Source organism: Oncorhynchus tshawytscha, linkage group LG06 (genome assembly GCF_018296145.1).
Source record: "Oncorhynchus tshawytscha isolate Ot180627B linkage group LG06, Otsh_v2.0, whole genome shotgun sequence".
Taxonomy (NCBI): Eukaryota; Metazoa; Chordata; class Actinopteri; order Salmoniformes; family Salmonidae; genus Oncorhynchus; species Oncorhynchus tshawytscha.
The window spans coordinates 7,687,291-7,702,096 of NC_056434.1; the positions used below are offsets into that span (position 1 = coordinate 7,687,291).

General features: G+C 42.2%; 1 protein-coding gene across 2 annotated transcripts in view; it reads left to right on the forward strand.

The window, feature by feature from the left end:
* Positions 1 to 9,492: 9,492 nt before the first annotated feature.
* LOC112236297 (nuclear receptor subfamily 5 group A member 2-like) overlaps positions 9,493 to 14,806 on the forward strand; it is a 137,125-nt gene continuing 131,811 nt past the window's right edge. The window contains exons 1-2 of one of the 2 annotated variants that reach the window (XM_042322896.1): positions 9,493 to 9,770; positions 13,936 to 14,067. In XM_042322896.1, coding sequence (XP_042178830.1) covers positions 9,704 to 9,770; positions 13,936 to 14,067 — 199 coding nt within the window. In that variant the 5' untranslated portion in view covers positions 9,493 to 9,703. The remainder of the gene's footprint in view (positions 9,771 to 13,935; positions 14,068 to 14,806) is intronic. The other variant, XM_042322897.1, reaches the window with a different exon arrangement.

A 14,806-nucleotide genomic window follows, 5' to 3' on the forward strand; every position in this document is an offset into this window, starting at 1 on the left:
CATTTGGGATACAAACAGCCTAGGTGTGTGTCTCTCTGTCTGTCTGCTTGTGTGTGTGTGTGTGTGTGTGTGTGTGTGTGTGTGTGTGTGTGTGTGTGTGTGTGTGTGTGTGTGTGTGTGTGTGTGTGTGTGTGTGTGTGTGATGTTAATCGTTTAGGTAAGCAGTTAACGTTCACATTTAGTTGTCGAAGCTGATCTTGGTATCCAGGGCAACGCACAGTGTGTGAGGGGTTACAGAGGATGAGCCGCATGTAATCAAACCTACATCCGTCTGTCCTTCTCTCATCCGTCCAGCATCTCCATGCCTTCCTCTGTTAAGCTCCTTCGGCGGTATCAGCAGACGTCCACTTATGGTAGTCACGGACACGGAGAAAGGGGTCAGTTGTACCAGAGGCGACAAAGCGACTTCAGGTCACCAGCAAGCCTTTCTTCGGTCAATAGGCCAGTCTTTGTTTGGCCACTTGTCCCGCAAGGGTTTATCTCTTGACCCTCAATGTAAACACTATGTTGTTGACGGACTTAGCGTCTCGCCTGGTCCGAAACGACTGACTTTATAGCCAATGTTAAGCCAGAGAGCCATAAAGGCAAGTCACAAGGGAATGGAGAATGCTTGGTCAAAAAAAAAACAGCGCTGGGTAGAGAGGACAGAACACACGCCGTGTTATATTTGACCCAGCCAGTTGGGTAACTTAGTTGGGTTATTGAGCTATGATCCACCGGGTCAGATCAGAAGACTGGAGATGTGGCTTAGTGGGGAAGTGGCTTTCAGATAGTTATTTTTGGCCACCTGTGAGAGCAAATGTAATTCCGTTTATTCTGTTCTGTTGTATTGTCACCACATGTTAAGGTTGAGCACGGCAGGTAGCTCTAGTGGTTAGAGCGTTGGGCCGGTAACTGAGAGGTTGCTGGATCGAATCCCTGTGCTGACAAGGTAAAATTCTGTCGTTCTGCCCCTGAATAAGGCAGTTAACCCACTGTTCCCCGGTAGGTCATCAATGTAAATATGAAATTGTTCTTAACTGACTTGCCTAGTTAAGTTTAAAAAATGTGTAGCTTCAATAAGGCTCACACAAGAGTATGAGTTCCGTAAGTGGCTGTGCATTTTTGTTATAATATTTAAATAATCATCCCCTTTAGAAAAAGAAAGTAAATTCTCATTTTGAAAACGGCTTATTTGGCATCAATATGAGTCAGAAACATTTATTCTAGTGTTAAAATGTACTAGAAATTTTAAATACTATAGGATCATTTTGGTCATAAAGTCAGTCTCGTCCAAAATTTAGATTTATGGGATGATAGGAAAATATTACATGTAACAGAATGAAGGTTACGGTAACAGAATGACGGGTATGGTAACAGAATGAAGGGTATGGTAACAAAATGAATGTTAGGGTAACAGAATGAAGGTTAGGGTAACAGAATGATGGGTACGGTGACAGAATGACGGGTACGGTAACATAATGACGGGTACGGTAACAGAATGATGGGTACTGTAACAGAATGAAGGTTAGGGTAACAGATTGAAGGTTAAGGTAACAGAATGATGGGTACGGTAACAGAATGATGGGTACGGTAACAGAATGACGGGTACGGTAACCAGAATGACGGGTACGGTAACAGAATGACGGGTACAGTAACAGAATGACGGGTACAGTAACAGAATGAGTAACAGAATACGGTAACAGAGTGACGGGTATGGTAACAGACTGACTGACGGGTACAGTAACAGAATGACGGGTACAGTAACAGAATGACGGGTACGGTAACAGAATGACGGGTACGGTAACAGAATGACGGGTACGGTAACAGAATGACGGGTACAGTAACAGAATGACGGGTACAGTAACAGAATGATGGGTATGGTAACAGAATGACGGGTATGGTAACGGAATGACGGGTATGGTAACAGAATGACGGGTACGGTAACAGAATGACGGGTATGGTAACAGACTGACTGACGGGTACAGTAACAGAATGACAGGTACAGTAACAGAATGACGGGTACAGTAACAGAATGACGGGTATGGTAACAGAATGACGGGTACGGTAACAGAATGACGGGTACGGTAACAGAATGACGGGTACAGTAACAGAATGACGGGTACGGTAACAGAATGACGGGTATGGTAACAGAATGACGGGTACGGTAACAGAATGACGGGTACAGTAATAGAATGACGGGTACAGTAACAGAATGATGGGTATGGTAACAGAATGACGGTTACGGTAACAGAATGACGGGTACAGTAACAGACTGACTGACGGGTACAGTAACAGAATGACAGGTACAGTAACAGAATGACGGATACAGTAACAGAATGACGGGTATGGTAACAGAATGACGGGTACGGTAACAGAATGACGGGTACAGTAACAGAATGACGGGTACAGTAACAGAATGATGGGTACGGTAACAGAATGACGGGTACGGTAACAGAATGACGGGTACAGTAACAGAATGACGGGTACAGTAACAGAATGATGGGTATGGTAACAGAATGACGGGGTAACTACGGTAACAGAATGACGGGTACGGTAACAGAATGACGGGTACAGTAACAGAATGACGGGTACAGTAACAGAATGATGGGTATGGTAACAGAATGACGGGTATGGTAACAGAATGACGGGTATGGTAACAGATTGACGGGTACAGTAACAGAATGACGGGTATGGTAACAGACTGACTGACGGGTACAGTAACAGAATGACAGGTACAGTAACAGAATGTAACGGGTACAGTAACAGAATGACGGGTATGGTAACAGAATGACGGGTACGGTAACAGAATGACGGGTACAGTAACAGAATGACGGGTACAGGAACAGAATGACGGGTACGCTAACAGAACGACGAGTACTGTAACAGAATGACGGGTATGGTAACAGAATGACGGGTACAGAATGTAACAGAATGACGGGTACAGTAACAGAATGACGGGTACAGTAACAGAATGATGGGTATGGTAACAGAATGACGGGTATGGTAACAGAATGACGGGTACAGTAACAGACTGACTGACGGGTACAGTAACAGAATGACAGGTACAGTAACAGAATGACGGGTACAGTAACAGAATGACGGGTATGGTAACAGAATGACGGGTACGGTAACAGAATGACGGGTACAGTAACAGAATGACGGGTACAGTAACAGAATGATGGGTACGGTAACAGAATGACAGGTACGGTAACAGAATGACGGGTACAGTAACAGAATGACGGGTACGGTAACAGAATGACGGGTACGGTAACAGAATGATGGGTACGGTAACAGAATGACGGGTACGGTAACAGACTGACTGACGGGTACGGTAACAGAATGACGGGTACGGTAACAGAATGACGGGTATGGTAACAGACTGACTGACGGGTACGGTAACAGAATGACGGGTACGGTAACAGTTCGCCTTTGATTGGGTTTATTTCAATCCTTCCCACAGCATGCGAACCATATTGACCATGGGCAAGATAGAGATTTCAATGACTTAAAAACCTCATACCAACTATAAATTGTAGAAATTCATACAAATATTGAAAGCATTTAAATGAGACAATTAAAAGATGAAAATATTGTCCCATTTACATTGTGTAATTTATTGGTGGTTCCTAATAAGCCCAAGAGATAGCTATCAAATGTCAAACCAACCTTTCCATGATTGCACACCAGCTGGCTGAAGCTAATCGGCGAAAGAGGTTGGCTAGCACTAGCTAGGCTAGGCACCTTCAATACACAAAACCTGGTTTGAGTGTTTCAAGTTATCTAGAAGGGGGAGTGACTGTAACTGTGTACCGTTTTGGCAGAGTGAATGTACAAATGCTTAAACCCCAAGACAACTCTCGTATGGCTTCAGTCTTCGCCACGGCATTTCTTAGTGACCAAGACAAAAGACTAGTCGGAATCAGTCCCCATTTAAAAGCACCCCTAGACTTCAAGCCATGATTCTGCAACACTGAACTGCATTGATACTCCCCGCCCCCTTTTCAGTTCACCAAATAAGGTCAACAAACGTGAGAGGGGAAATCTACAGTTACAACATCAACTTTTTTGATTTAGAAATTAATGATAAGTACCCATTGCTTCTTGAAGAATATAACGTATGAATGCCTCAAGAGCTTAGTTCAACTGTCGTGCCCTATCAGAACCCAAAATATAATCTTGTTATACTCCAATGTTTGTAAACAAAGTCAATTGCCTTATTATTTCAACTGCTGATTGACCCTTTAACAGTTATGTTCACAGCAGAAATGGAGTTGCGCTAGGCCGGTCCCAGTCCATTTTTAGGCCAGTGGTCTGGTCGCATGGGTCTAATTCTTTGTTAAATAATGGGCCTGTTAAGAAATGTTATGATGATTGTTGTGCTGAATGATCATTATTTGGCTAATGGGCTGCTGTCCCATTTCACAGACACCGGGCCAAAATAATTCAGTGGACTGATCCATTTTCCTGTGGTGAACAGTCTGTCATGAGATACTACATGGAATGTTGTGAAAAATAAAGTTACTTTTTGTAAAGCCCATCTCCAAAATATGTTTATTTTATGACATTGTGAATTATGGATCATACTCAAAATGGGAGTTTGTAAGAATTGGTTACATTTCAAAAAACTAAAAGTATTTGGTTTTAAATATTCTTATGTATCAAAAGTAAATGTAATTGCTAAAATATACTTAAGTATCAAAATTAAAAGTAAAAATCATATCAAATTCCTTATATTCCAACACTAGCCGGCGACCACCTGGCTACTCAACCCTCCACCTTAGTGGCTGCTGCCCTATATACATAGACATGGAATCACTGGTCACTTTAATAATGGAACACTAGTCACTTTACTAATGGAACACTAGTCACTTTAATAATGGAACACTGGTCACTTTAATAATGGAACACTGGTCACTTTAATAACGGAACACTAGTCACTTTAATAATGGAAAACTAGTCACTTTAATAATGGAACACTGGTCACTTTAATAACGGAACACTAGTCACTTTAATAATGGAACACTAGTCACTTTAATAATGGAACACTGGTCACTTTAATAATGGAACACTAGTCACTTTAATAATGGAACACTAGTCACTTTAATAACGGAACACTGGTCACTTTAATAATGGAATCACTGGTCACTTTAATAATGGAACACTAGTCACTTTATTAATGGAACACTGGTCACTTTAATAATGGAACACTGGTCACTTTAATAATGGAACACTGGTCACTTTAATAATGGAACACTAGTCACTTTAATAATGGAACACTAGTCACTTTAATAATGGAACACTAGTCACTTTAATAACGGAACACTGGTCACTTTAATAATGGAACACTGGTCACTTTAATAATGGAACACTGGTCACTTTATTAATGGAACACTAGTCATTTTAATAATGGAACACTAGTCATTTTAATAATGGAACACTAGCCACTTTAATAATGGAACACTGGTCACTTTGTTAATGGAACACTGGTCATTTTAATAATGGAACACTAGTCACTTTATTAATGGAACACTGGTCACTTTAATAATGGAACACTGGTCACTTTATTAATGGAACACTGGTCACTTTAATAACGGAACACTGGTCACTTTATTAATGGAACACTGGTCACTTTAATAATGGAACACTAGTCACTTTAATAATGGAACACTAGCCACTTTAATAATGGAACACTAGTCATTTTAATAATGGAACACTAGTCACTTTATTAATGGAACACTAGCCACTTTAATAATGGAACACTGGTCACTTTATTAATGGAACACTGGTCATTTTAATAATGGAACACTAGTCATTTTAATAATGGAACACTAGTCACTTTATTAATGGAACACTGGTCATTTTAATAATGTTTATATGCTACTTTACTCATCTCATGTGTAAAAACTGTATTATATTCTACTGTGTTTTAGTCAACGCCACTCCGACATTGCTTGTCCTAATATTTATATATTTCTTAATTCCATTCTTTTACTCTTAGATATGTGTATTGTTGTGAATTGTTAGATACTACAGCACTGTTGGAGCTAGGAACACAAGTATTTCGCTACACCTGCATTAACATATGCTAAATATATGTATGTGACCAATGTGACCAGTTTATTTTATTTTATTTATATTAAGATTTTCATTTTCTTGTTTTTTATATATTTAGCCAGGGGGCACACTCAAACACTCAGACATAATTTACAAACAAACCATCTGTGTTTAGTGAGTCAGAGGCAGTAGGGATGACCAAGGCTGTTCTCTTGAAAGGTTTGTGAATTGGACCATCCAGGTTGTATCACATCCGGCCGTGATTGGGAGTCCCATAGGGCGGGGTAGGCCGTCGTTGTAAATAAGAATTTGTTCTTAACTGACTTGACTAAATAAAGGTTCAATTAAAATACATTATTAAAAAAACAAAATGTAATCCTGTCCTGCTGAGCATTCAAAATGTTTATGGAGTAAAAAGTACATTATTTTCTTTAGAAATGTAGTGACGTAAAAGCAAAAGTTGTCAAAAATATAAATAGTTAAGTATTTTTACTTTACTTGTACTTTACACTTCTTTTAGTGTCTAAAAGCCAGTAAAGCCAATCACCTGTATACAAATGTTAAACTTTAACGTGGAGGGGATTTAGTTCAAAGTTTGAGGTTGTAGAATCGCCAAGCTGGCATTTTCTTTTGATCTCTCTTTTACCTCCTCTTCCTGTCTACACACCATCTCTGTTTTATCCTCCTCTTCCTGTCTACACACCATCTCTGTTTTACCCTCCTCTTCCTGTCTACACACCATCGCTGTTTTACCCTCCTCTCCCTGTCTACACACCATCTCTGTTTTACCTCCTCTTCCTGTCTACACACCATCTCTGTTTTATCCTCCTCTTCCTGTCTACACACCATCTCTGTTTTACCTCCTCTCCCTGTCTACACACCATATTTGTTTTACCTCCTCTCCCTGTCTACACACCATCTCTGTTTTACCTCCTCTCCCTGTCTACACACCATCTCTGTTTTACCTCCTCTCCCTGTCTACACACCATCTCTGTTTTACCCTCCTCTCCCTGTCTACACACCATCTCTGTTTTACCTCCTCTCCCTGTCTACACACCATCTCTGTTTTACCTCCTCTCCCTGTCTACACACCATCTCTGTTTTACCTCCTCTCCCTGTCTACACACCATCTCTGTTTTACCTCCTCTCCCTGTCTACACACCATCTCTGTTTTACCTCCTCTCCCCGTCTACACAACTTCAATGGCCTGCACAGTAACTCTCTCTCTCTCCCCATCTGTCTGTCTCTCTCCCCTCTCTCCTCCTCTTTCTCTCCCCCTCTCTGTCTGTCTCTCCCTCTCTCTCCCCATCTATCTATCTCTTTAACTCTGTCTCTCTCTCTCCCCCTCTCTCTCCCAACCCTCTCTCTCCCAACCCGTCTGTATCTCTTGACCTCTCTCTCTCTCTCCACCTCTGTCTCTTTCTCTCTCACTACCTTTCTCCCTCCCCCCTCTCTCTCTCGCTCTCTCTCCCCATCTATCTGTTTCTCTCTACACCTTTCTCTCTCCCTCCCCTCTCTCCTCACTCCTCCCGCTCTCCCTCTCTCTCCCTCTCACTCTCTTCTCTCGCCCTCTACCTTTCTCTCTCCCTCCCTCTCTCTCTCTCTCTCTCCCTTGCTCTCTCCCTGTCTCTCTCTCCCTCTCTCTCCCTCTCCCTCTCAATTCAATTTCAATTTAAGGGGCTTTATTGGCATAGGAAATATATGTTTACATTGCCAAAGCAGGTAATAAATAATAAACAAAAGTGAAATAAACAATTAAAAAATGGACAGTAAACATTACACTCACAAAAGTTCCAAAAGGATAAAGACATTTCAAATGTAATATTATGTGCTAATAGTTCAAGTACAAATGGGAAGATAAATAAACATAAATATGGTTTGTATTTACAATGGTGTTTGTTCTTCACTAGTTGCCCTTTTCTTGTGGCAACAGGTCACAAATATTGCTGCTGTGATGGCACACTGGTATTTCACCCAATAGATATGGGAGTTTATCGAAATTGGGTTTGTTTTCAAAGTCTTTGTGGGTCTGTGTAATCTGAAGGAAATATGTGTCTCTAATATGGTCATACATTTGGCAGGAGGTTAGGAAGTGCAGCTCTCCCTCTATTTCTCTCTCTCTCTCAATTTCAATTCAATTTAAGGGCTTTAGTTGCATGGGAAAAAAGTGAAGTCACTCCCCCCATCTCTCTCTTTCTCTCCCTGCCCCTCTCGTCTGTCTCTCTCTCCCCACTTCTGCCCCACCCCTCTCTCTGTCTCTCCTCTCTCTCTCCTCTCTCTCCCTGTCTCTCCCTGCCCCTCTCTCCTCTCTCTCTCTCTCCCCCTACCCCTCTCTCTGTCTCTCCTCTCTCTCTCTCTCTCCCCCTCTCTCTGCCCCCACCCCTCTCTCTGTGTCTCATCTCTCTCTCTGTCTCTCCTCTCTCTCTCATCTCTCTCCCTGTCTCTCCCTGCCCCCTCCTCTCTCTCTCTCTCTCTCTCTCTCTCTCTCTCTCTCTCTCTCTCCCCTCTCTCTCTGCCCCACCCCTCTCTCTGTCTCTCCTCTCTCTCTCTGTCTCTCCTCTCTCTCTCCTCTATCTCTCCCCCCTCTCTCTGTCTCTCCTCTCTCTCTCCTCTCTCTCCCTGTCTCTCCCTCGTTCTCTCTGCTACAGGTTAATCATTCCATCACAGAGCTAACCCTTATCTGTCTCTCTCTGTCTCTCCCTCGTTCTCTCTGCTACAGGTTAATCATTCCATCACAGAGCTAACCCTTATCTGTCTCTCTGTCTCTCCTCTCTCTCTCTCCTCTCTCTCTCATCTCTCTCCCTGTCTCTCCCTGCCCCTCTCCTCTCGCTCTCTCTCTCTCTCTCTCCCCCTCTCTCTCTGCCCCACCCCTCTCTCTGTCTCTCCTCTCTCTCTCTGTCTCTCTCTCTCTCTCCTCTCTCTCCCTGTCTCTCCCTGCCCCTCTCCTCTCTCTCTCTCTCTCCCCCCTCTCTCTGTCTCTCCTCTCTCTCTCCTCTCTCTCCCTGTCTCTCCCTCGTTCTCTCTGCTACAGGTTAATCATTCCATCACAGAGCTAACCCTTATCTGTCTCTCTGTCTCTCCCTGTCTCTCCCTCGTTCTCTCTGCTACAGGTTAATCATTCCATCACAGAGCTAACCCTTATCTGTCTCTGTTTAAATTTGTAACTGGATCTTATCAACCACATGACCACCACAGGACCAATCCCAGCCCTGCATTTTTGAATACTGTTGATAATTGCTTGTGTGTGTGTTTGTGTGTTTGTGTGTGTGTGTGTGTGTGTGTGTGTGTGTGTGTGTGTGTGTGTGTGTGTGTGTGTGTGTGTGTGTGTGTGTGTGTGTGTGTGTGTGTGTGTGTGTGTGTGTGTGTGCGTGCGTGCGGTGTTGGGGGGGGTGAAAGTGGGGAGGGATGGAGAGATAAAGAGAGAGAGAGGGCAGAAAGAGGGAGGGAAGGGGATGGGATAGTTCACCAGGCAGAGTTCACTCGACTTCAGAGCAAGTGGACAGTAACTTTTTCCTTTTCTCTTTAACTCTCAGCCCTCTTCATTGCTCTGATTGCCCCAATTACTACTCACAGAATGGAATAGGTTAAGAGATCGAGAATAAGGGTCGGTGTCGTAGAGGATCGATCAAACCAGAGCCTTGTTTTCTCTGTGGAGCTGTGGATTGGCATGTCTTCCTTCAGCCGTGACAGTGAAAGTGATCAGTGTGGCTCTACAGAGGACTTGACTGGTGCAGGTGAGTAGTGGCTGATGTGTTGTAACATAGCTTCATGCTACGTGTCTGGTGCAGCGTGCCAGCCAGGATTCGAGAGGCCCCTCTATAGCCTACACTCTCAGAGGTAAAGGTGCCAGGAAGAACATTTTGGGGTTCTAAAAATTACCACACAGGTAGAACATTTTCAGTTCAAAATGGTTCTTCCAGGAACCCCTGTGTAAAGGATCTTCGAGGAACCCCATGTGTAAAGTGTCAAACCAGAAAGTGTATGCGATGAGAAGGGGTTTACTTTTTAATCTTTTCACTAAGATATTGTAGCGGTGACAACCAATCAGAAGATTTGAGGTGTGGCTTTCAGATTTTTGGTCACCTGTTAGAGTAAATGTCATTTCTGGTCATGTTCAGTTTGTACACTTCCAATTTAAATATTTTTGCATATTACACATTGTAACTTAATATGAATAATACTAACATTGCTCATCACATAGTAATAAAGTGGTAACTTTTTCAACTTTGGGATTTGCATTGACTCTTGAGGAAATCATACAACTGTCAATGTTCAACTTTAACATGTGATGACAATACAACAGACGATATGAACAGGAATGACATTTAATCTAACAGGTGGCCCCCAAAAAAAGATGTATGAAAGCCACGCCCCTTCTAAGCCACGCCTCCAGTCCAGGGTTCCTCCAGGAACCCTTTGTTATGTTGAAACATTAAAGATTCCTTTCAAGAACCCTTACAAGTAATCAAAGGTGCAAATATGAACCATTGACTAGCAAAGGTTCAGGTTTCCTCAAGTCACCACTAATTCTAAGAGTGTTCACCATTTCTCTATTAGACTCGTGCACTCAGTCATGTTCCCATAAATAAAAGGTTTAACGTAAATACAAGGTGCACGAGTCAGTTTTCTCTAACCTTTTTTGAAATGTCCATTTTGACGTGCATTGTTGAGTAACAGCAATGGCATTTTTCATGTTATGCTTGAAGATTAGTTTAGACCAAGGATGGAGGCCCGCAGATCGATTTCTGAAAACTACACACACACAATTATTATTATTATTATTATTATTATTAATTTTTTGTACAGAGTTAGAATAGTAGAGTACACAAGGTGCAATTTCGAAACTTGGGTGAGCAATTTTTCTCTTGTAATGTCAGTCACTGACAGTCACTCAATTAGTCCATGACAGCTAAAAAAATATTTGATTGGTAAATTAGTCTAGCCAGCTATCTAAACTTGGTCAAATTACCGACAGGGGCCCCCCATTGATTTTGCTAGTCACTCTCACTCAGATATCACATGCAAACATTTCTCTCCAAGGTAAAATGAGTAGAATTGCAGGAACTTAGCTGGAAAACTGCACATTTATTTTTCACTACGCCCCATGGCAAAATGTGTAGAAGGGGGGGGCGCTAAAATGTTTTGCTGGCAACACATTTTCACTTAGGGCCTCCCCAAAAAGGCTAGGGTTGTCTCTGACTTCATGTGTGGGTGTGGTTACACAGACCTGTGAGCCACTGTGGCCCCCCCATGATGAGTTCAGATTTTTGTGGCCCCCATCCCCATCAAAGTTGCTAATCCCTGTTTTAGGTTGTTGACATATGTTGTTGTCTATGCATTGAATGTACTGTTAGGGTGCTTATACACAATTTCCCGTTTTATTTTTGTTATTATTATATTTTTTTCTACAAAAACACACAATGCAATGCTATGTTTTTACATTACAGTCATTAGGTCAAATTTAAGGAATGACGAATATCCGGAAATAAATTGAAAATATGTTGCAAATGAGGTCACTTCAACGCGTGGTTGTCGTGCGTAACAGGTTGAGGCCTCATCATTGATACAGCTTCAGCTTGCATTTGTTTTATGAACACTATCAGCGAAGATGAGGGGGGGGGGTATCTTTTCAATAGCGCTTAGTTTCAAAGTCAAATCAAAACAAATGTTATTGGTCACATACACATGGTTAGCAGATGTTATTGGTCACATGGTTAGCAGATGTTATTGGTCACATGGTTAGCAGATGTTATTGGTCACATGGTTAGCATGTGTTAATGCGAGTGTAGCGAAATGCTTGTGTTCAGTTTAAAGTAAATTATTTATGGATTCCAATCGAAACATTGACATCAGTAACAGTCAAATGTATTCCGGCAAATCTGAACGGAATGTAATTGCCAAACATTTTACAGTCAATGTGTCAGACATTTGGACGTGTTTGTAGACCAATGTGTGTGAGTGTAGGTTACAGTTTAAATGTTAACTCACTCGAAATCATTTCCGAGTTGCCTTTATGATCGGAAATGATAAAGATTAGGCTATCAGAGCATGAACATGCACGAGAAAAGCAACGAAATGCATTTTCTTTACAACGATAAAACACATCATAATTGCAACAATTATTAGCATTGCGTGTTTGATAATTTCGAAATAATTATTTAAGTGTAGTTTTGGTTATATATATATTTTATATAATGGATAGATGAAATCAGTTAGACCTGCGGGGTGCGTGTACGTGTGTGTGAGAGTTTGCCCTCGCAAGTGCGTAAATGTATGTGAGTGTGCGCGCGTGCTTATAGGGCCACTCTAATGTATGTCTCGAGTTGACCTTGGATATGTAGCCTAACCTTTTGCTTGAAAAGGCCGCTGTGCGTCACTTTTCACCATCCTCCCCATCCGTTGATTGACAGCTCTCAATAGGGCTCAGGTGATGACAAGAGTGAACTATGTTGTGTTCCGCTGTGTGTGTGTGTGTGTGTGTGTGTGTGTGTGTGTGTGTGTGTGTGTGTGTGTGTGTGTGTGTGTGTGTGTGTGTGTGTGTGTGTGTGTGTGTGTGTGTGTGTGTGTGTGTGTGTTTTAACACACAAACAAATCCTGATTTTCGTTATGTTGTTTTAATTCAATGCTCACGTCAATTATGTTACGTGATTTGATCCGTCTTGTCCTGTAGCTTATATAATTCTGTAAATATTAAGGAGAGAAATTAGATCATTTATAGAGGTAATTGAGTAAATGTGGTATTTTAAAAAACGGGCCTGGCATATTAGACGAGAGCTTTGAAAAAGTTTTGCCCTAATTTGCATTTTTGTCGCAATAGTTTAGAATTAATTCATCCAGTAGCCTAAAACGAATATTTTTATTTCGTCTCAGTAAAATGCCCCCCCCCCACACACACACACACACTAATTTATCAGCTACCTACTCATGAAAAGCTTAATTAAAACTGTGCTTATAACTCATTACTAGACTTGTTGGCATAACGACATGCCTCCGTGCCTATACATATATGCCTTCCGCTCCTCTGTGTCAAAGATGGTTTCAGTTGCATCACTTCGATTTTGTCAGCCGATTTTAAAGCCCATCATTAGCAGCAAAAACAGTTGTGATTTGGACGGTGTGGATAAACGATTTAGAAATGTTGTTGCCGGTCTCCGCACGCGATTGGAGCTAAAGGTGTGATGTCATACCACCATGAGCCCCTGATTGGCGTTAGGAAGCGGTGTCCGTGGAGTAAACAAAGCAGCAAGGAGAGGTTTGAACTTCACATCCCACTCCATCACAGATAGACCGAATTTACCTGAAGGAGCGGCCGGCGTGAAAGTCTTTTCAAAACCAGCCCGAAAGTTCCTGACAGTTCGCTAACTCCACTTTCAAGACCAGTGTCAAAGACGTGGAAAGGCCAGCGGGAGAGCAGTCAGCTGCCGAGACCTCTAGAGAGGTGTCATCATATTTTAACCCGGTTCAATCCTGGTTGTCCGGGTAGATTTGTTATTTTAATCAGAGAGAGAGAGAGAGAGAGAGAGACAGAGAGAGAGAGAGAGAGAGGGCGAGAGGGAGGGAGGGAGAGGGAGAGAGAGAGAGAGACAGAGAGAGAACTCGAAATCATTGTGCTCCACCCCTTAACTTCGCGGTAAAACCATGCTCGTATTCTAGGGTCAACGGCATTGCTCCATATTTCAATGTACCCAAGAGCAATTTCAGAATGAATTTACATTGTTCTCGCTGTTGCAGGCTACTCATCGGGTATGTAGCCTAGACATTCGCTGTCTGTTTAAGCAGAGCCCGCTGCATTTTGACCATACAGTGAGCGCGCAGGATTTGGGAAGCCACTTTTCTCCGGTGTGTCTGTGTGTGCGAGTGAGTGAGTGTGAGAACCTGTGGTGTTCCTCTCCGGTCCAGGTGGTCAGCCGGACGGAGCTGAGTCTCCCGCTCAGCCCAGTGGAGCTGTCATGCTGCCCAAAGGCGACACGGAATCTCTAGTACTCGTTCGATCGCATGGAGAACAGGGACACATGCCAAGAAATATGCAAGGTAAGAAATCTAGACCGATTTAGATGCCGCATTATTAGGCAATATTGTAGACCGCGCGACCGTTGTGCGTTAACACTGGCATCGCGAAAGGTGTCATTTGTGAAATTGTGCGTAATTACGGGCGAAAGACCTGACAGTTTAGGACATAAATAGCCTAGACAAACTCGTCGTGCATCTTATTCAGTTGTCAACTTGGAATAGTTAACTTATTTGCTGATCATGCATTGTATATCACTATTAAGGTAGGCTACGCTGGGACGGTCAATATGTGACATTTGCGAATTCGCTCTACCCAAATTCTATAGGAAAGATCATTGTTGCTGTCACCGACTTTCTCCAAATAGTGCATGGTAAATTATTCCATTGTACACTTTATGATTGAATTAAAAGCACAATATTGACTTAGTCAGATATCATTCCGTTTTATCCATTGTGTTTCATTCCTGCCATAGGCTATTATGAAATTATAGACTACGGTTGATCTACCATACAGGCCCAGCCACAGTCATCTGATGGGATTTTACTAGGCTAATGAGTAAACCATCCTAAAGCTCACCTGATGTCTAACGTTTGCTTAATATGCAAGATCTCATGTGCCAGTTGTTGGAACCTGAAAAATGTGAATTCCCCAAATGGCATCAAGTCTAGGCCATTGTCTTTTTAAACTTCGGTTTCAGCACCATGCAGAATTATGTCAGTTATATTTGGAATAAAATATTTTCTTTCAGGTCACGTTTTT